This window comes from Oryctolagus cuniculus, chromosome 4 (assembly GCF_964237555.1).
Source record: "Oryctolagus cuniculus chromosome 4, mOryCun1.1, whole genome shotgun sequence".
Lineage (NCBI taxonomy): Eukaryota > Metazoa > Chordata > Mammalia > Lagomorpha > Leporidae > Oryctolagus > Oryctolagus cuniculus.
The window spans coordinates 107990158-108013617 of record NC_091435.1 but is presented as its reverse complement, the minus strand read 5'-3'; the positions used below and the strand labels follow the sequence as shown (position 1 = coordinate 108013617).

The window sequence follows — 23460 nt, the reverse complement described above, 5'->3', positions numbered from 1 at the left end:
CAATAATTGGATAGATATCTCAATTTTGTTGAAATTGAGGAAAATTGGCATTCAATAAGTTTAAGTCTTATCTGAGAATTAGACCCAGGTCTACCTATACCTGATACCTTTGTAACAGCTAACTGGCAAAACAGGTTCAAAGAGTAATATTTGGAAAGAAAAGCTTTACATTTCAAATTGGTAAGAAGATTTGTGAACCTAAAACCTCTCTGAACAGCCCTACCCTCACCTCCAAATTCAAGGATTCCTTTGAGGACTGGAGGATGTAATGTAAATCCAGTACCTGGCATAGTGCACTTGCCTGTATTTTAGATGGCTAAACCAGTGGTGGGTGTTGTGGTGCAGCAGGTTAAGCTACTGCTTAGGATACCTGCATTCCACATTACACACTGCTGGTGTGCCTGGTAGTCAGCAGGTGATGGCCTGAATACTTGGGTCCCTGCAACTCTTGTGGAGCATCTGGGTGGAGTCCCTGGTTCCTGGCTTTGGCTTGACCCAGCCCTGGCTGTTGCGGGCATTTGGGGGGTGAATCAGCAGACAGAAGATTGATTCCTTTCTTTTTTTTTTTTTTTTTTTTTTTTTTTTTTTTTTTTTTTTTTTTTTTTTGACAGGCAGAGTGGACAGTGAGAGAGAGAGACAGAGAGAAAGGTCTTCCTTTTGCTGTTGGTTCACCCTCCAATGGCCGCCGCGGCCGGCGCGCTGTGGCCGGCGCACCGCGCTGATCCGATGGCAGGAGCCAGGAGCCAGGTGCTTTTCCTGGTCTCCCATGGGGTGCAGGGCCCAAGCACCTGGGCCATCCTCCACTGCACTCCCTGGCCACAGCAGAGAGCTGGCCTGGAAGAGGGGCAACCGGGACAGAATCCGGCGCCCCGACCGGGACTAGAACCCGGTGTGCCGGCGCCGCTAGGCGGAGGATTAGCCTAGTGAGCCGCGGCGCCGGCCTGATTCCTTTCTCTTTGACTTTCCCTCTCTCACTGTTACTCTGAGTTTCAAATAAATATAAAACTAAACTAAACTAAAATGAATAAGTGAGAAGATGGTGGTGACCCATTATTTACGAATTCTGTCAGCAACTTGGTTTGTTTTTTGGTAGTTGTTTACTTCAGGAAGATTTCATCAGGAAGGTTGAGTCATTGGGCAATTTTTTGTTAGAGTCACTTGCTACTTTTAAATATAATCGCTGGGCCAAACTAAAAATTCTTGTAATGAAGCCAATGTCAGAGAGATGTGGAGGATCGACTTTCAGAAAGTAAGGGCTGGCCCTTTGATTCAGAGCTGTCTGAGGACGTTGAACGTGTTAGGCATCCTCACCTTTCTAAGATTTCCTAGAAATTGGGGGAAAATATTTTGGGAGATGTAGAGGGCTTGGATTAGGGACAGGGAACGAGATAACTATAGGAATGCAGCCACCTTTCCCTTTTTTATTTTTTAATTTATATTTTTCATTTTTATTTGAAGGCAGAGATAGATACCACATACACACTAGCTAGGACTGGGCCAATCCATATCCCGGAGTTCAGAATTCAGTCTGGGTCTGCCACATGGGCGGCAAGGACCCAAGTACCTGAGCCATCACCTGCTGCCTCCCGGGATTTAACATCAGCAGGAAAGCTGGACTGATGGAGGGGAGCCAGGACTCGAACCATCAAACCAGGGACTCCAGTATGGGATTCTAACATCCCAAACAGTGATTTAACCTCTGTGCCAAATATCTGCCCCTCAAATCTGAGTATATTACATTAACAAAGAGAAGATATTTTAAAGCTACAAGAACAATGTATGAAGAACAAAACAACTTGCTCATTTAAAGAACTATGTAATTCATTTGTTAAATGATTATACTCTATTAACCTCTTTATTTGTATAGTATTATGTTTTTCTTCCAGTGCCAAAATGCGAAAGTTGTTTACCATTATATGTCAAGGCACCATATAGGGTACTTGATTTGAATAACATTTTCTGGTCTCTGAAGCAACCCTTGAAAGTAGCAGCCGTCGTTCCTTTCTGTCGGTAGGTGAAGTGAAGATCAGAGCAGTGTTGAGTATACAGCCCAGATGCAAACCTAAAGTCTCACTATGGCCAAGACCTTGTTCTCTGCACTACTCTAGACTCTGCTTCTCCCAGCCTGTTTCCTGCCTGGCAGGACACATCGGGAAAGAAGTAGTTACAGGTTGGAGAGGAATGTGTCTTCTGTACCCAGCTTCTGTAGTAGGAAAATGTCACCTTGAAAGCGAATGAATTTGCCCTGGCTCTTAAAGGAACAACACATCTTACTTGTGAAGGAAAGTAAAATTAGAAGTTGTACTGCACTAAACATTTTAAAAACTGAGTTCTTTTTTATTTTTTTAACTTTTATTTAATAAATATTAATTTCCAAAGTACAGCTTTTGGATTACAGTGGCTTCCCCCCCTCCATAACTTCCCTCCTACCAGCAACCCTCCCATCTCCTGCTCCCTCTCCCATTCCATTCACATCAAGATTCATTTTCAATTATCTTTATATACAGAAGATCAATTTAGTATATATTAAGTAAAGATTCAACAGTTTTTACCCACACAGACATTTTTTAAAAAAATATTTTTATTTGAAACTCAGAATTACAGAGAGGGAAGTGGGGGGCAGGTTTTTCATCCACTGGTTCACTTCCCAAATGGCCACAATGGCCAGAGCTTGCTGATCCGAAACCAGGAGCCAGGAGCTTCTTCTGGGTCTCCTACGGGGGTGCAAGAGCCCAAGGACTTGGGCCGTCTTCCACTGCTTTCCCAGGCCATAGCAGAGAGCTGGATCAGAAGAGGAGCAGCCTGGACATGAACTGGCACCCATATGGGATGCTGGTACTGCAGGCAGCAGCTTTACTGTATATGCCACAGCACCTGCCCCAAGAATCATTTTTTCACACCATGCAGGGATGGAGAACATCTGACCCATGTGCTGTTTAATGCCCATGAAATCATTTGGTCATGATGTTTCAAATGGCCCTGGGCAGAAAAAAGGTTCCCCACCCTGTTGGGCCATGTCCTCTAAGTCCTGATATGATGGTGCTGACTTGAAAATCAAGAGGAAGCTAGCTCCAGAAATTGAGGAAAGGAAATTTGTGTTTAAGTTAGGGAAGGATAACAATAGTGAGGCGACATTCCCAAACACAGATAGTAGGGCAAGACAACAGATGGGGAGGTGAATCCTTAGGGAGACAGTAACTATTCTCATGCTACCATTGTGAATGGCATTGTATTTTGCTAGCTTATAAACTCTCCTGTAGGTGCAGTGGTTTATTTCAGAAAGGAGAGGAACCTTTTGGTTCTAAGGCACATTTTAGTTTTGGAAGCTGTCATTGTATATCCCAAAACGTCCTTTGAAATGGCTTTGATGACAGGGACAAGAGGAAGGGGAACAATCATGTTAAAGTCATTTGGCTACTCTTAAAATCAGGGCCAGGAAGAAAACATTTTCTAGCTGTAAATCACTTACTTGTCTACATTCTTTAGAGAATTTTATACAAATGACTTTAACAGTTTTAGGGGTCATGCCTGAGGTTGAGAGACTGTTTGCATGGTATACGTTTTGGTGATTAAGAAAACAGTACATTATTGAGGTGGTATTCTATTCACACCCTTTCTGTGAAATTTGACTTTTTACCTGATCAGGAAGAATTACTTCTTAAAGTCAATATTGAACAGAGTATGTACTTCGCTGATTTGTTGTTACAGGTATATGTAGTGTTAAATTAGTAGCTAAAATGTAATTGTAGCAAAAAAAAAAAAAAAAAAAAAAGAACCAACAACCAAGAAACAGCAACAGAAGACTCTCAATTAAAAAAAAAATGTTTTAAAGAATGACAGTGAGGGGCTGGCGCTGTGGTGTAACCAGTAAAGCTGCCACCTCCAATGCTGGCATCCCATCTGGCCACAGGTTCCAGTCCCGACTGCTTCACTTCTGATCCAGTTGCTTGCTGATGAGCTTGGGAAAGCAGTGCAGGATAGCCCAAGTACTTAGGCCCCTGCATCCATGTGGGAGACCCAGAAGAAGCTCCTGGCTTTAGACTGGTCCAGGTCCAGCTGTCACAGCCATTTAGGGAATGAACCAGTGGATGGAAGACCTCCCTGTCTCCCTCCCTCCCTCCCTCCCTCCCTTCTTCCCTCCTTCCCTCCCTCTCTCCCTCTCTCCCTCTCTCCCTCCCTCTCTCTAACTTTGCCTTTCAAATAGATAAATAAATCTTAAAAAAAAGGACAATGAGTAGTATAATTTCACTGAGTGATTATCCTCACCCTACATAGATCTAAGTGCTTTTGCATATATTATGGAATTTAATCTTTAAACTCAATCCTATGAAGTGGGAATCGTTACTTTTCCTTAAAACTATTGAGAATAAGGAGTGAGGTCACACAGCCAGTGTAACTAGTAAGCTGAAGTATAAACCCAGATAGACCCTGCACTATTAACACAAGTTCCAGGGGCCAGCGCTGCCTGCAATGTGGGCACCCATATGGGCACCAATTCAAGTCCCGGCTGCTCCACTTCTAATCCAGCTCTCTGCTATGACCTGGGAAAGCAGCAGAAGGTGGCCTAAGTCCTTGGGCCCCTGCAGCTGTATGGGAGGCCCAGAAGAAGCTCCTGGATCCTGGCTTTGGATCGGTGCAGCTCTAGCTGTTGTGGCCATTTGGGGAGTGAACCAGTGGATGGAGGATTCTCTCTTTTTCTCCCTGTCTCTCTGCCTCTGCCTCTCTGTAACTCTCTGCCTTTCAAATAAATAAATAAATCTGAAGAAAACAAAAACAAAGAGAACCCCACAAGTTCCATGCACACACATTTTGTTCCAGCTGATGCTGATAACAGTTGCCTGTGATTTATTTTTAAAAAGTCAGCTCAAAGAGAAATATTACACAAATATTCAAATGCCTTGATGGCTATAGCAAAAATATTGAAGCTGGATAGGAATGAAGGATTTGGAAACCAGCGTCTTCAGCCAATGGTGGATGCATTAAATAGTAATTATAAGTACATTATAATTAAATAATAAAATAGAGTTATGCAATGGCCCATTCTTCTGCCTTTCTCTTGTTTTGAATCATTGCTAATGTTTTAGCATGTGAGAGGTTGCTGTGGATCTGTATGAGTATAGAGGTGATCAGTGATTTGGTGTATTATGCATGAAATGGCAATGATTTTTTGAAATATTGTGGGAGCATTATGCACCTTTTCTAGGCTACTCCTGTGTTTGTTTCTATAGTTGCAAACCTGTTCATGTGCATGCCAGTGAGGTTGTCCCTCCTTCCACTGTGTCCTTTCTTAGGAAGTAGTCATAACACTGGGTCACCCTGTGAAGCAAAAGGTACATTCTGGTTACATGTAAATGCAGCAGTGGGTGGCAAGATCTGTCTTCCTTTGCCAAATAAAGTGTTGTATTTCACTTGGTTTCTATTCCTGCTAAGCAATTTTCATTGCCAGCAGCCCCAATACACATGAGGTGAAAGCAAATAAACAACACAAGGCATCTGGAGTCAGGAAGTCTCATCTCAGACGAGAAACCCATGGTTTTAGATTGACATTTGGGAAATAGGTTGCTGAATAGGAGATCACTTACTAAGAGAAATCCACTGACCTGAACATCAACTTCTTGTACTTCTGAGGAAACTGTTTAATCATTGGATTTTTGGAAAAGTGTCAGGAATTGATTTTGATAATAATTTTCTTTGTAATAAAATATTAACTCAAACTGTCTTAGGTAACTGAGTGTTAACTTTGATATTTATTGGTTCCCCATGATGTGTGTGTGATTAACATCCTTGAACTGAATAATTTGAAACTAACCTCTTGTTGATTGAATGCTGTTTTTGAAATAATTCAGGAAAATCTGGCATGAGTATTCCTAATAGTGTGTAATTTAAACATGATATTTTCTCCTGCCTTATAAATGAAATAGGCCAAATTGAGTTTGTTTCAAGTAAAGTTTCTTATCATTCAAGTTAATGACATGTTACAGTAACTTATTGAAAATAATTATTAACTGAGCATTAAAAGTCCAAAGTTGATAGGAGTTCTATTATTTTTAGTTTAAATTTTCACTTCCTTGAAAGAGAGAGAGACAGAAGAAAGGGTGATTTCCATCTGCAGGTTCACTTCTCAGACACTTGGAACAGCCAGGGCAGGGCCCAGATGGGCCAGGCTAAAGCCAGGATCCCAGAACCCAGTCCAAATCTCCCGTGGTATCAGGGACCCAAGTAGAGCCAGCACCTGCTGCCTCCCAAGATGTGCATTAATAGGAAGCTCCTTTTATAGGGGAGCTGTTCCTCCAGCTAAGCACTCCGAGATGGAATGTAGAAGTCCAAGTGGCATCTTAACTCCTCAACCAAATGTTTGTCCCTTTGGAGTTTCATAAACCAGAAGAGATAAACTCATGTCAAAATTGATTTGATTTTAAACATTTGTTAATAAGTAAGGCAGAAAGAAAAGGAAGAAACTTTTTGTGCTATTCTGTTAGGCTACTCATAGCAGTCTTGGTTTATGGAACTTGAGGTTTATATATCATTAAATATTAACATATTAAGAAAGATGCTTACAGGTTTTTGTTTTCCTTAAGTCATACAGCTTAAGAATTCCTTTTCATTTTTGTGGTTTTTGTGGTTTCAGGTCCAGATTAAGGCAGGATATACTATTTATTGACGAGAAAATGGTCAAAGTGATTATATTCAGGTTGATAGTACATTGAACATCCCAGTGGTTATTCTGAATGATGTTTATTTCTTCCACTGTTAATATCTCACCGTTTCCTCTTTTAGGACCTGCTGAAGTTCCCATGATGTCACCCAATGGATCTATTCCTCCCATCCATGTGCCTCCAGGTTATATCTCACAGGTAATCCATTTGATAGACTTTCCCTCTCCCTTTGGACTCCCTCATTGTTCCAACAGAGTATATGTTGAGGCTTCAAAACTTTCTCCAGGAGTTCATTCAGTTTTGGTAATGCTCCCATCCTATCTGTGGCCACTTTGTATGTCTTGCTGTCTGACATGTCAGAACATCACAGAGGGTTAACAGACTGCCTTCGCTAGACTGGGTTTCTTACTTTATCACTGGCTGTGGCACCTTCATGGGATGTCTTGCTTCAGAGAGTTCCTTGAATCTGTACTGTAATTCCCTGGAGGAAAATTCATAGACTTACTTAGTAAACATGTCACAGACAGCATTGTTAACATAAATAGAGCCTGCTTTCTATTTTGAGAGTCCCATCTCTGCAGTGTGCTGCAGCCTGGGCTTGGTGAATTACTAAGTGCAGTGTGAGAACTTGGCTGCCTGTGCTGACATTTCTGAATTTTGGTTTTCTCTCAGATGCAAGGATGGCAATAGGAATCTTGATGTTGTACTGTGGGGTGAGAAAGTGTCAAAGGATAAAGTTGTACCCTGGACCTGGATAAGGCATAAAATACTTAGAGTGCCTGGAACAGAGCGGCTGTCTCTACAGGCTTTAGTATCTGTCCTAGCCTCAGCACACGATTCATCAGATCCTGCTTCCCCCTACATCATTGCCTTTCTGAATACCTCACCAAACAACTGTTTTTCTTTCTTCCTGCCTCCTTTGTTCCTTTCTTCTTGATTCTAAGAGCATCATACACTTGTTGAAAACAAATTAGGAAAAGCCCCAAAATTGTATAGAAAGAAAATAGAATTTCACTACCCAGAGGTGATAATTATTAACATTTTATTGGATTGTATCCTTTCAGATGTTTCCTCCTATTCTTTTTGTGTATCTCTGCTTCTGCTTTTAAAGTGGGTTAAAAATCTGTAATTTTCGATTGTTAATGATTTTTGCTAGGGTGAGAAAAATTGGCAGCTACGTAGGAAAATTGCTGAAGTACAAGCAGGAATCAAGATTTACCCTTCTCTGATGTAAAAACTTATCCAGTTCTTCACTGTCTAAGGCATATTACAGACACTATAATTTCATTTTTTTTCTGTCCCTTCTTTTATGTGAGCCAATTTGACATCTTTTGTTTTTAAGTAGCCGGATTATTGGCCAATCTTCCCACTGTTGCAAATAGATGACTTGTTTTATACAAGTCTTTGTAAACAAGAATCTCTGGAGGGAGAAAAGTATGCAGACCAACCTCTTCCAGCACGGACACGAGATGATGGATGGCATTCACATCACTAGTCAATTAACAGAAAAGAACAAGTAATGTAGAATTCCATTATGTCTTCTGCTCATTTATTTTGAGGAAGTGTTTCATTCCATTGAACAGTATATAGTTCTCAGCATTGTGATGACAAAAATAACATCTCCTTTTATTCTAAAGGCCCATTTAGGGAACACCAGTTAAAAACCGAACATTCTAACAGAAGCTGCTATGTGCTTTTTCTTGCTAGTGATATTGCTGTAATTATAGTAAGTGCGCAAAACATTTATTAGGACTCTTAGGAAAAATGGACAATTTTTGACCATGGTTTATTTCTGATTCTGAAAATTGCCTTTAGAAAATCCAAGAAGAAAGGGTAAAAGCAGAGCTAAAAAACCATTCAAACCACTGATGGAAACATCATGACACTCTTTCCCAGTTGTTGATGAGAGCAGGAAATGATGTACACCATTGGGAGAATAGTAAAGTTGGAGTGATTTGGATTCTGAATTGAGATAGAGAAAGGTATGAGGCTGTAAGACATGTGTGCAAGTCTATTTTGCATGGGTTCCTTGATCAGAAGGTGGGCCCAGTGTTGAATGGCCTTCAGTGATAGTATTACAACTTCAGTGATAGTATTACATTTACTTTACTGTACAGTAAAGGACCTGACAAAAACAAATTGTTAATATGAAGAAAATTGAATTGAGAAGCCAGTGGGATGCATGTGCAACATCCTTCAGGCTGGCAACACCCATACTTAAAGAAAGGAGAATGGGGCCAAGTGTAAAATGTGAAGCTTAAGGAACAAAGTACATTGTTGTCATGTAGTTGTGGAAGGAAAGAATCATAAAAATTATAATAAAACCTAGAAATGAACAGAAATACCCCTCTAGGCTGGACATACGTGAGAAGTGCTCAGTCCTAGTATGTCCTTCTGTTGATCAGCTCTACGTTTTCTTCCTAAAGTACACGTGGCTTTCTAGTTTGGGTCTTGAGTTGGGTGTCCATTGCATGCAGTTAAGTTCTGTTGTGTTCCTTGTGCAATCCTTAGCACTCAAGCCTGCTTGACCTTCAGCCTGCACCTTTACATGTCACCCCACAGGTATATGACACAGTAGCTCATTGCACTGCTGCTGTCTGGATGTATTGGGCCTTTCTCAATGACATACTTTTGTGTCCATAGTTTCTCTCAGTCTGAAATACTTCAGAGCTCTTCCGTGTTTAACGGCTTAATCATTCTTGGTCACATGCATCTCCTTCATGTGACCCTTTTAGAACTTGTACTCCAGCATAGAAACAGTTTTTTCTGTTCTTTCAGCATCTTTGGCACTTGGTCCCCATCGCTGTCATGGAATACAGTGTATCAGATTCCAAAATACTGCCTGGCACATAGCTGGTACTTGCTAAATGTTTTTAAATGTAAGTGGTTGTCTAAGCTTAAATAAAATAAATACAGAAGAGTCATGTTTGCTTCATATATATATGATATATATATATATATCTTCGAAGTATATATATACTTTTATATATATACTTGGAAGATTTGTAGGTTTTAGGAAGGCCTGATAGCTGGAAAATAATGAGATTCAACTAATCTATACTCACAAATAATAAAATGTTCTGCATTCTGGGAGAGGAGTGCCAAGACAGCTCGTTGGAGGACAGAATAATCCTTTGAACAAATGGTGCTGTGACAACTAGATATCCAGATACAACAAACAATGACATTGAAACAATACGTCATCATATAAAGAAATTAGTGCAAAATGGATGTGAACATAAGTATAAGAACTATACCTATAAAAGTCTAGGAGTAAAACTTCATAACTTTGGACTGGGCAGTGAATTCTTATATGTGACACTAAGAATGTGAACAACATAAGAATAGGTAAGTTTAACTTCATCCAGATTAAAAAAAATTTATGTCTTTAAAGACACCATCGAAAAACTGAAGAGAGTTCACATTTCTCAGAATGAGAAAAATATATGTGAATCATCTTTGGAGGAACTTACATGTAGAATGTATAAAGACATTTTAAACTCAAGAATGTAAAGACAAATAACCCAATTCAAAAATGGGCAATGGATTTTAAGGGACATTTTTCTTCATGAAAAATATATGAGGTAAAATTTCGTAGAAATAAAATTAAAAGATAAGTTTATTTTGGTGCCAAAAAAATCTGAGATACATGCATTGAGGGGTCGCCCAAAAGTTGATGGAAAATTGAAAAAGAAATCATGCATCTCAAAATAAACTTATCTTTTTTAAACATTAATTAATTAATTTATTTGGAAGTCAGAGTTATACAGAGAGAGAAGGAGAAACAGAAAGAGAGAGACTGAGGTCTTCCATCTTCTGGTTTACTCCCAGTTGTCCGCAACAGCCGGAGCTGCACTGATCCGAAGCCAGGAGCTTCTTCTGGGTCTCTAACACAGGTGCAAGGGTCCAAGAACTTGGGCCATCCTCCACTGCTTTCCCAGGCCATAGTAGAGAGCTGGATCGGAAGTGCAGCAGCCGCGACTTGAACCAGCACCCATATGGGATGCTGGCACTTTAGGCGGCGGCTTTGCCTGCTGTACCACAGTGCCAGCCCCTAAACTTATCTTTTAAGTTTTCCTTGAACTTTTTGAAACTCCTTTGTATACGACATGATCTAGAAATCAGTGGCAGGGGCTGTCTTGATGAATAAATTACTTTATGGCAGTGTGACCATTGGTATGTGATGTGGCCTGCATCTGCAACACTGAAATACTAGATACTCATGTAAGGGATGGTCTGGTATTGTAAGGAAGTGAAGAAAGAGGTGAGTGAACCATTACTTGATTATAGTAGATTTGTTGTGTAATCAGTGTATAAAATTGGTCATAAATCTAACAACATATCTATGTCAGTAAGAAGCAGGTAATCTTACAGTGAGACACACTCTAGGTGAAACAGACAGCTCTGGAGATACCATCAACAGCATGGTCTGTTTTCCAGTGGACCATCAAAGTGCTGTGCCCTTGATGGGGACCGTGCAGTGTTGTCATTTGGACTCCATATGGTGACTCTTTATGTGTGGGGAGTGTGTGTTGTCCTTTATTTTTTTGGTGGAGGGGTGTTAGGGGAGGTTTGATGAAAGCATAATCCAATCTTTTCCATTTGAGAGAAAATGCTAGTTTTTTTTTTTTTCAACTCTGAGAAAGTAGGTTAGGTAAGAGGGAATTTAATCTTATCACAGTTATCATTTCTATCATGTGAACACATTTGCAAGGGTGATGAGGGTCAAAACAGTAGGAAAACAGGGAAGTGGCACAGCTGGGAGGAACGTGGATATTACCTGGAGAGGCCTTCTTTCAATTTCCCCTGCTGTGCCTTCCTGTGTCACTTTTACCACATGTGTGAATGCCTACTTGATGTGCTGGAGCCCAGAATTAAGAGGCATGTTACATGAGGTGTGAGCATTCAGTGTGGTAGCTATTCTGAAAAAGACTGTGTTACAGCAATCCCAGTGAGTTGGCAGAGCTTGCCTTCCTAAATACATGTTGAGATAATGTGGTATGAAGCAAATTTTTCCTTTCATTGTATACTGGCCATGGCTCTATTTTTTTCTTTGACCTCATCATTAACTTTCTGAATAATTTATGTGCAAAAATTTCTTAAGCAGATGCTTTGAGTTTTATTTTCCATGCTTCCATAGTAATTTATTATACATTTTCCAAAAGGTTCATATTGACCTAAAGATTAAAAAAGCATATGAAAAGTAACAGTGAAGCATCCAAGTTAATGTTTTGTTATTTGGGTAACAATTCTTTTTTCCCAGATTAATTGATGTAACTCAAATTTTGGATAATAATCAAAATAAGAATTTTTCTCACAGCAGAAGTATACACACACTTCTCATTCTATTGTATTGGATAATACCTGTTAATATTATATACATTCCACCTCCCTTGGCCTGCAAGAGATAAGAAATGTTTTTTACAATGCAGTTAAATTTTGGTTTGGTGGTCATTTTCCAATGGGGACTGTTTGAAGAGCTGGCCAGAAGACAGAAGCCCCTCTGGACAATCAGTGGAGCCTGTTATGTGAAGGCCTAGGAATTGCCTTTCCCCAGGTTGCTCAGCCAAGCCTGCTGAGCTACAGCAACGCTCTCCTTTGACAGTTACACCCTAGGATTGACCGCTGCCTTGTTTTACCCTCAAAACTGTGAATATAAGCAGAAAAGAGCAGGAGGGACTGCCTTGTGTCCTGACAAACTGAGTCAGACCCATTTGGCAGGCAGTAATAAGAGAATGGGATTGTTTGTCTAGTCTTCTGGAGGAATTGACTTTCCTAGAGAAAGTTAGGCAATGTTCTGTAGTGTGCATGGCAGTTTGGAGGTTCTGTAGAAAAGAACAGAGTACTTAAGTGTCATTTAGTTCCATTATCAGAGGATTTGCAGCAATTTTGTTTTTTACTTCATGGCTTATTTTGAGCAGTGGGTACTGGCAGCATTGGCAATGCTAAATTAAAGAAAAACACCAAGAACATCCGTTCCTCTTGAAAGTATTGTGCAAGTTTCTCTTTCTGATATTTCTCCATTTCTCCTATTCTACTTTTTCTCTTGAATTTCTTTCCTTTGTTTCTAAGATCCTAGCCTTGTGGTATGCACAGGATTGGCAGGAAGACACATGGCCCAGGTGGGCTGTGCATCCAGCTGCTGAGTGACTTCTGGAATACTAAGTTACTTATTTTACCATAGCACTTGTTTTTTGTTTACTTGGTTGCTGTCTGTCTTGTTTTTAGCATTTAAGCTGCAAAAAGGCAAGGACTTTGAGTGTCACATTCAGTCCTGTTCATCAGTAGATCTCTAGTTTGTTGCACTTAATCAGCGTTTATCCAAATTTAGCTGGCTGGGCAAAGAGGGAGGATAGGAAAGGAAAGTGTTGAAGATGTCTGAGGTTCTTTTCTAATCCAAAATCCAGTCATCCTCTCTTGTACATATTGTTCATATTGTCCCTTAGGGAGGTAATTAAGTGAGAACACAAGTTTTCAGAATCAGTCATTACCAAAATAATTTAACCTTGTATTGACAAGAATACTATTCTTATTTACAAAAATGACGGTTGATTTTCATGACAGCTTTGAGACCAAGGCATATACAGAGATGACTTCTGAATCATTTGTAAGTTATAGAATTGTTTAGATGCCCTCAAAGGCCCATGCATTAAAGACTTGGACCCCAAGTCTTACGTTGAAGGTTATTAGATTAATCTTCGTGGTCAGTAGATTATGCTGTGTAGGAGGTGGGCCCAGCAGGAGGTCCTTAGGTCTTGGGGAGCTTACCTTTAAAATGTAGTTCTCGTGAGAGGGTTGGTTCTATAATCCAAGTTCAGCCAGTGTCTCTGTGCTTTCTGGGTGTTATCCCCCCTCTTCACTTGTTCTGTCCTCCACAATTCCAGTTAGATGCTAGAGTAATGGGACTGCTAATGTTGGACTATGAACTTCCAAAACTGTGAGATGAAATATACCTTCTTCCTTTCTAAATAGGTCCTCTCAGATATTTTAGTTATAGTGATGATAAGCTGCCTAGTACATGCACATTACATTTGATTTTATTCCTCAATTATAGTCTGTCTCTCTAAATTAGTAGCCAGTATTTGTCATATATAATTACTTTTTTTTTGTACAACACCTTTTACTGAGGTTAGGCAACTTTACCAATGTTAGGTGAATTTTATATTCCTTTACAGTCTTTGAAATGAAACTCATCAAGTTCACAAACTTGGAACTGTGTTATAGTTTAATTATTTTGCTGTGTAATAAATATTTTTGAATATCATCAGAATGAACTTTTAATCCTTTCTTGTGTCAAAGTCTATTGACAGACTGATGCAGCCTTTTTGAGTGTAAAATATAAAATTGATAGATAAAAAGGAGACTTTTGAAATAGCAGTGGTCATGTATATTTTTTAAAGATGATGTACTAGTTACTTTGTTGCTTTATTAACATATGAAATAACTGCATCTAGAAGCAGATCTGATGACTATCATAATTTTAAAGTTGTGATTGTAGTAAATATGAACAATATTTCTGTAACTGTAATATGATATGGAAATATCTGAGTTTTGTTAGTAACAAAGTCAGCAGTACTGCCAATACTATGGTTTGCTGCCTCATTTATAATTTAAGGAAATACTAAATTTCAGTTACAAGTTGTTGAAAATGAAGATGGAAGCTCTGAGTTCAGCATCCCCTGAATGCTGTCTGTCTTATTCTGTGGGCTGAGGATTCATAGTTAAAATACTCTTGAATCTAGTGTGATGACCCCCAGTGGTGCCTTGTGATGGTGTATTGAAACTTAGAACTTGAGCTCTCCCCACTCCCCATCACTGGGAATAGCACTGACCTAATTCCATGCCCATTCCACTTCCAATGTACCTCCCTGCTAATGTACCTGGGAAAGCACCTGAAGATGGCCCAGTTGCTTGGGTGTCTGCACGCACATGGGAGATCTGAAAGAAGCTCCAGGCTCCAACTTTGGCCTTCCCAGCCCTGGCCATTGTGGCCATTTGGGGAGTAAACCAGTGGATGGAAGATTTCTGTCTCTTTGTCTCTCTTCTTCTCTCTGTAATTCTGCCTTTCAAATAAAAATAAATAAGTAAATCTTAAAAAGAAAGGGAGGGAGAGAGGGAGGAAGGAAGGAAGAAAAAAGAAAAGAAATGAAAAGAAAAGAGATTGTATGGCATTTCCAATCTGGGTACTTGGGTATGCATCCTGTCACCCACCTGGCTAATGTTAAGTCACCTAATCATGCCTGAAAATTGCTCATCTAGAATTTAAGACTGTGATGTTGCCAGTGTTAAAAAATTATCTGAATACTTTACAAGTTATGTTCTGTGCAAAGTAATTCATAAACTATTAAATGATAGACAAATTGTAGGAGTTGTTATCACCTTTGCTTTCTATGTAAAATTTAATCCATTGGCTAGCTTGCCTTCAGTATCAGTGCCAAGTACTCTATTTTTTTTTTTTTTTTTTTTTGGTACCTCTCTGTTTTGAGAAGAGGCCTCTTGGTTCTCTGAAATATCTTGAGAAGCTCAGTTCTCTGCAATGTGGGGAGGGGTCTCTGTCTCCATGGGCTCCCCCGTTTGGTGTGGCTGGGGAATGGCGAGGTGGAGTTGTAGTCAACTAACTGAGGGCCCATTGTGGGTCTACAGTTCACAAGATGTGTTTCTTGACCTTACTGGGCTTCCTTCTTAATTTTGAAGGTTATAATCAATGACTGCATTGTCCTCTTCACTGTAGAGTTGAATATCCCCCTCCCCCAATGCAGAATGTGCTTGTTTGCCTCCTCCTTCCTAACCTATAGTGGTATTATTTACACATGACTGGACAGTAGCACCTGGGAATAGCAGGTGTGTCTAGGGAAGCACTAGATGTCAATTTTATTTATAGGTGCCTCAGTTTTGCTCCTTTTCCCAGATTAAAAGCTTTCAGAATGTGAGTAGAATCACAGCCTTTTCCTGAGTGTATCCAAGTGTTGGCATATGTAAAGCCAACAGAGGAGAGATTCCATTAATGGGGTGTCATCCTTTTTTTAAAAAAAGATTTTATTTATTTGAAAGGGAGAGAGCGAGTGAGCAAGCAAACGAGAATGCACACGTAAGAATGCTTCTATCCACTGGCCTACTCCCTAAATGCCTGCAACAATTGAAGCTGGGCCAGGTGAAAACCAAGCACCAGAAACTCTATCTGGGTCTCCTTTGTGGGTGGCAGGATCTGAGTACTTGAGCCATCACCTGCTGCCTCCCAGGGCACATGTTAGCAGGAAGCTGAAATTGGGAGCAATGCCAGGGCTAGAACCCAGACCCTTCTTTCATGTGAGATGTAGCCATCCCAACTGTTTGTTAAGTGCTGTACTGAACACTTGCCCCAGAGTTGTCTTAGATGAGTCATGTCTGGAGTAAGCCTCATTTGTAAGATTCATGCTCACAAGTACTGAAGACAAGAGTCATATCGATATTCAGCTCCCCATAACTCCCAGTCAGTGCCTCAGCCAGTGCCTGGAGTTGCTTTTGGGTTGAAAATTAGGCACTTTTGGGAAATGTTAGACTTCTTGATAAAAATAAGTGTGTATGTAAAAAAGGTTAGGGACTTTCTGTTCATATGTGAATCAACTAATTACCTCAAACAACCTTAGCTTTGATTACCTGTATAGGAGATGAAATTGTATGTTTGGACTTAACCATTTGCAAGAACTGCTTGAGGAAAGTTCTGCCTGAGAATACACCCATTTCAGGAACTTTGGTTTCTTGATTCAAGAGAGGACATCTTACCAAGCAGGAACTGCTTTACAGGATAACTCTTTGTGGGTGTCAGAGTGTTCAGAAATGTGGAAACATCACCAAGCATTTATTTTTTCCATTTGAGTATAAAAATAACCAGGCTATGAGGTTAGTATTGTGACAAACAAGTTTGGTCACCACTAGAGACTGCAGTATCCCATATCAGAGTGGCTGTTCAAGTCCCATCTGCTCTGTTTCCGATGAGGCTTCCTGCTAACGTGCCTAGGAGGCAGCCGAAGATGGCTCAAGTGCCTGGGCCCCTGCCAGCCATGTAGTAGATCAGGATGGAGTTCCCAGTGCCTGGCTTCAACCTGTCCCAGTAATGGCTGTTGTGGCCATTTGAGGAGTGAACCAGTGGATGGAAAATTAATATTCTCTCTCTCTCTCTCTTTCTCTCTCATACACATACACACACGTGCTCTGCCTTTCAAAGAGATAAACAAATCTCAAAAATAGCCATGCCCTGTGACAGAAGAAGCCAGTCCTAAGCTTTATAGATGTGTTGTCTTGATTTGAATGATAATGAAGCATTGGGTATATCAAACACTTTACAGTGTCAACAATTCCACATGTGACAAGAAATGAGTTTGAGAAGTAAAGTTTGGTGGTTTCAACCACAGCTATACTCTTTAAATTTGCAAAGACAGAGTAATGTAAGGCAGGCAGTAAGAGTAATATGTTCAATTCTGCTGCCATTTAAAAGTCAAGTAATGTAGCTCTTCCATGAAATCAAGCGTTTGTCCACTTTTCTTCTGTAACTCTCCTAGTGTTCATTGAACATCCCTTTACTCTAATGCTCCCTTCTCATGGTACTTGGGCAGTGTTGATGGGAGTCTCATCCCTCCTGGCAGAAAGGGGATGGGTCAGGGTAGACAGTAGCCCTAGGAAGCAGAGGAATGACATTGTGCAAAAAGAGAAAATGAAGGATAGTGCTTTTGTCCTACTGGTTGTTGATGAATGAACTCCCACCCCCGCCCTGCGCCTTTAACCCTCATTTGGGGTTAAAGTAGACTTTACCTTGGAGATGGATGAACACTAGTGGTGAAATATGAGCAGCAGGAACGACAGAGAATTTACTGGGTTCAGACTGTCTGAAATGTTAGGGTAGGATGCCAGCTGTCTAACATAGTCATGAGGAAAGTTTTTGACAATGAATGTGTTATGTTCTTGGCAGATCACAAATCTAAGCAGATAAACTTGATTTTTTTTTTCTTTTGGCTTTTCCATTCATTTGTTCATTTAACTGACATTTATTAAGAACCACCTATGTGTCCGGTCGCTTTTTGAGGACTGAGTGTGAGGGACAGAGCTGTAATTCAGGCTTTGGGGCCAATAGGCCAGGAGGAGAGGTGAACCAAGGGTCTGGGTGGGAGAAGCCAGGACTCCTTGCTGGCCCGCCTTCAGTCCCAGCAGCTGTTTTATATTGCCGGGCCTTTTTCTTGTCTTGGTTCCCTGCATGAGTGCTCAGTTTTATCTAAGACATCTTCTCTTCCAGGATTGGCCTGAGAGCCCCCTTCATACCTGTTGGCGGCACTTAGCAAATCAGTGGGAGCCTGACTTTCACAATGTCATTTGGTCCCAGTTTTCTGTGTCCAGGCGGCTCGCTCAGTGTTCCTTGGCACCCCAGCAAGCTGGCTGCCAGGCACACCCTGCCGCAGCCGCTTGGGTTCACGTGTGTCTGTGTGTAGTCTGCTCTGCCCTCTTTCTGGATCATCTCTGGCCATCTGGGACAGGCTCTAAGTGCCTCTCTGGCCTCCTGTCTTTTAAGTGTCTCTCTTGATTCTTGTGGCTTGCAGCCCAGTAGGAATAGAAGGCATTTCAGGACCTGAGGACTTTGTTAAAAGCCCTGGGGAGCATTTCCATTCAGTCAGGGGAACTACCTTCCCTTTCTGTTGGCTTCAAGAGAAGACACTCAAAACACAAGGGTTTTTAGGAGATATTTTATTTATCTTTTGTTATAAAGATTTATTTATTGATATGAAATCAGAGTTACACAGAGAGAGGGATAGACAGACAGAGAGATCTTCCATCTGCTCGTTCCTTTCCCAGATGGCTGCAACAACCAGGATTGGGCCATGCTGCAGCCAGGAAGCAGGAGCTTCATCTGGGTTTCCCATGTGGGTGTCAGGGCCCAAGTACTTGGGCCTTCTTATGAGAACCATTTTAATTTTTAGACTCCAAATTGATCCTGCACCCCCCCCCCCCCCCACGCTCTGTGTCCTTGGGGAAGTTAGCTTGCCTACCCTAAGCTTCATTCCTTCGGTTTTCTAAGATGGGAGTGATGCCATCTGTGTCTCACAGGACTGTTGGCAGGAGAGAGCTAGGGGTGGCCTGGATAGTAGTAACTGGGGGTCATGTCTTGCTGTTAGTGCCTATTGGTCAATGTTCCACGAATTAGCTTGAGTTGAGTCCTTTCAGATAGAGGGTATTAAAGCCAACAACAGATACTTAACAAAGCTACTCTAGTAACACATCCTTATGTCCAGGCCATAGGGTGGCAAGAATACTAGACACATACACAGCTTGTAGTAAATCTGTTCATAACCCAGGAATCCTATTTCTCACCAGTTGGTTGTTTACAGGTATACTTCTCTGCATACCTAACTTCTGTGTAATTCTGCACATAAGAAAAACAGCAGTGTATAGACTAGTGTGAAAATCCCAATTCTTAAAATTATTTATATGAAATTTGTTTCCTTTATTATTTTAAAAATTAAAAAGAAAAGAAAAACATCCTAGTTCTATAGCATAACTAAGAGGTACACTGAATTGTGCTCTTGGACCTTGGTTGTCTTTATGTAAAACAGAAATGCTAATATGGAATTCTCAGGTTAATGAAAAATGCCAGCCCCTGTCCTGCAGCTGGTGGCCCATAGGTACTGATTGGAGTTCATAGCACATCCCCCCTCCACCTTGCTCCCATGAACTCTCCCTGTTGCTGCTGTTCTCTGGATGCTTTGTTTTGATGGTTTTCTTACTCATACTTATAAAAACACCTGGGGGTAAGACAGATATTCTCCCTTTTTCCATTTCGTGCCTTATTCTCCTAGGCCACAAGATAACAAAAATACTAGGCACTTTAGAGGAGGATTTTTAGTCAGTTCCTTCTGAACTGGATAAAAAGGCATGATAGAGATTCCAACTAGCTGCTTTTTGCCACCTGGCTTATTTTCTTTGTTGGCCCGAGTAAGGTGGCTGAGAGTTTGTTCAAGGGGATATATGCGTCTCTTTTTTCTGATAGTATTTTTCTAAAGCAGGCATAGCTTGTAGAAACTTGGATTAGTCTTTAGACCCTGAGGCTCTGGTAGATGGTACATTTCTGTTCTTTTTTTTTTTTTTTTTTTTCTTTTTCTTTTTTTTTTTTTTTGACAGGCAGAGTGGACAGTGAGAGAGAGAGACAGAGAGAAAGGTCTTCCTTTTGCCGTTGGTTCACCCTCCAATGGCCGCCGCGGCTGGCGCGCTGCGGCCGGCGCACCGCGCTGATCCGATGGCAGGAGCCAGGAGCCAGGTGCTTTTCCTGGTCTCCCATGGGGTGCAGGGCCCAAGCACCTGGGCCATCCTCCACTGCACTCCCGGGCCACAGCAGAGGGCTGGCCTGGAAGAGGGGCAACCGGGACAGAATCCGGCGCCCCGACCGGGACTAGAACCCGGTGTGCCGGCGCCGCTAGGCGGAGGATTAGCCTAGTGAGCCGCGGCGCCGGCCACATTTCTGTTCTAAGGCCACAGGCTGAGTGAGCCACACAACAGAAATGTATTTTCTCACAGTCCTGGAGATTGGAAGTCTGTGATCAAGGATCTGGAAGGGTTAGCTTCTTCCTTGGACATCTTCACATGATCTTCCCTCTATGTGTTTCTGTCCTCTGCGTTTATTCTTCTCACAAGAACACTGATCATACTCTGGTTTGGAGCTCTCCCATATAGCCTTGTTTTGCCTTAATTATCTCTTTGAAAGGCTCTGCCTCCAAATATAGTCACATTCCAAGGTATTGAGCATTGGGACTTAACTGTATGCATTTGGGGTAGGGATGGCACAGATCAACCCATAATAGGAGACCATCTGAGAACCTAGCATCGTGGTTCTTTCCTATGGTTCTGTGCTTCTCTGGAGAAGACAGACCTGAGTGGCCATTATGGCGAGTCCTAGAAGTGGAAAAAAATCTAGAAGACGAATACTTTGTTCTGTTTTCCAAAATCATACTTTTTTATTCAGCACTTAAAAGGACTCATTTTATTTTTTCTCCTTATATTATTCTTGGGCTGTGTAAATGAGTCTTATTGTTTAGCACCTGCTTTTTCTCACCTTTGACTATTCAGTCCTTGGCGCATCGCATCTGCCAGGAAATGATTGTAGAATTGAGTACAAGTGATTTGTCTGCCTCTGGACAGTGTCGCAATTCCATTCACCCCAAAAGGAAATTAATCTTTTCCATAGTTATCTATGAAGTTTGACGGCTATTTTATTACCTCAGGATATTTGGCCCAAACACTTTCAGGTGTCTAAATACTTCTTCTGCAGTTTCATACTTACTTATGAGCCACTTTAGTAAACGAAGGATGTCGTTGTCACCATTTCCCACATGGCTTTGGTGCATGTGTGTTACTCCTGAAACATTTTTATTTGGGAGTGATCAGGCACAATTTCTTGAGACAAAATTCAGAACTGAGTTTGATTTTAATAAATATGTTACAATTTATGTTATAGAAGGACAGTAAAATAAATCTTCATCACACTTTTGATCTTTGTTCCTACTTATTTTGGAATCAATACTTCATCTCTTAAAAAGATGCAAGATAGGCCTGGATTTAGTAAGAACAGGTTTCTGAAATGTCTGATTAGGCATGTGGATATCTTTCACACAAGTCCCACAAAATAATTTAGGAAAATTAAAAATGGGTCTATTAAGTATTTTGTATATGCAAAGACAGTTTTTGGTTTCAAAAAGTAGTTAGTTTTCTAAGTGGAAACTTTTGAGGAGATGTATTACAGTAGTTTATACTACAGATTGACATTTATTTAAAAATTTAAAGTAGTTAAAAAAACTTACTATAAAATATAGTAGTGAAAAGATTGTTTTCTCTATTTTTGTTTCTTTTTATCCCCTAATTGAAATTCTTTGAAGTTATTTGTTTAGTGACCTTTGCTTTTGTTAAAAAGCATTGTTTTATTAAGTCAGATATTATAAGATAAAGTGATAAAAAAATTTTATTATCATTACCTCTGTTTAAAAGCTTAAAGGGTTCCTCATATATAGTGATAGGCCTGTTCTTGGTAAACCACACATCAGTCAAGGCTGGGGGCTGGAGCCCATTCTCTCAGCTGTCCCAGGCCTAGCAGTTCTTTGCAGCACTTCCTGATTCTGCCATCACCTTATCTATACCCCACAGATTGTGGTATCTGTTGTACTGGCTGTTTCTTTTCGGTGTCTCACCAAAATTATTTGTTTGTAGAGCAGCTAGCATGTCACAGAGGCAATACATACTACACAATACTACCTCCGTGCATGAACTACAGCAGCGTTTGGAGAGCGTGTGGGTAGAACACTGCTGTGTGTTCTTCACCACACCTTGCTCCACAGCACTCAGACCATCCTCAGAGCTCGAGAGCAAGGGTGTCTGTCTTGATTTGGGATCACTTAAGTTTTGCACAGGTTCGAATCCCTTAAGTTTGTTTATATCCTTGTCCTGAGATGTTCATTTGGGTCATGTTTATGGCTTCTGACATTAACGTTCCAGTTGTTTCCTAAGACGTCTTTGGTGATGGCACCGTGTCAGCTAGAAGAGGAGTAAAGCAGAATGTTGTCAGGCAGATTTGCAAGACCAGTCCTGGAAAACGTAATTATGTCACCTTGGAAGCCCCTTTCTGTAGAACCACCAAACTGATGGCTGTGTTCAAACTCATTCCTAAAATCAGCATAAGCACCAGTTAAATTTGCTTGTCTTGGATGAAGCCAGTGAAAATTTTATGATGATATACATAAAACAAATGAAAGTGAGATTTATTAGCAAGCTTACTGGTCTCTCCAAAAAGTTTTGTGGGATCAAAATCAGATGGTTGATGAAATTTACTTTTGTAAATTTTCAATGTTATTACTTCCAGAATTCACTTAATGAGTTGAATTGTAGAACCATTCTGTGTTAGTTTCCCCCCACCGTTGAGGGAGAGAAAATAAAATGGGAAGCTATCAATGGTGCGTGCTCATGGTATGTGTGCTAATAATAATGTGTACCCTGTATTTCCCTTTTGCATTTTTACTTTAGGTGATTGAAGACAGTACCGGAGTCCGCCGGGTGGTGGTGACGCCTCAGTCTCCTGAGTGTTACCCACCAAGCTATCCCTCAGCCATGTCTCCCACCCATCACCTGCCCCCATACCTGGCTCACCACCCACATTTTATTCACAACTCTCACACTGCTTACTATCCACCTGTGACTGGACCTGGAGATATGCCGCCCCAGTTTTTCCCTCAGCATCATCTTCCCCCGACAATCTATGGCGAGCAAGGTGAGTAGATTACTGTTGGTGTCAGAGGCTGTTGAAATTGAGGCCACCCTTTCTTTCTTTGTAATAGTAAGCATAGTAGAAAGGGGTCTACCTTGTCTATGAAACTAATGGGAAAGGACTGGCTCCCTTTGTATTGCATTGGTCTTGGAAAGATGACCTTATATGTTTGTTCCAACTCTGTTTCTCTCATTTTTCCCAAGTTCTGCCCCTACCTCACAAAGTGAGATAGCCACTTTGATTTTAGCAAAGAGGCCATGATCAATCTAAAGTCCTACTAACAGATTTTCACATGTGAATGGCTTGGGGGAGATGGGCCCATCCTTTCTTTGACATCTCTATGATTCAACAGTATAAGAGGAATTGAAAAATGTTTTGTGCCCCGATTCCAAGGTTGAAGATTGTGAAGTCACCATGAACTTTTGGTTTCCTGCATGCATTATGTTGGATATCAAAACAGTATATTGCAGAACTCAAAACTCCCTTCAGTGTTTCTGTGATCCCCTGAACCTGTTTTTAGTATAAAAGTAGCCA

At 40.8% G+C, this 23460-nt stretch overlaps 1 protein-coding gene across 7 annotated transcripts in view; it reads left to right on the top strand.

The window, feature by feature from the left end:
* Positions 1–23460, top strand: part of FNDC3B (fibronectin type III domain containing 3B) — a 362026-nt gene that overhangs the window by 187799 nt on the left and 150767 nt on the right. For all 7 annotated transcript variants that reach the window (XM_070072505.1, XM_008266495.4, XM_008266496.4 and 4 more), the window contains 2 exons: positions 6778–6854; positions 22686–22929. In XM_070072505.1, coding sequence (XP_069928606.1) covers positions 6778–6854; positions 22686–22929 — 321 coding nt within the window. The remainder of the gene's footprint in view (positions 1–6777; positions 6855–22685; positions 22930–23460) is intronic.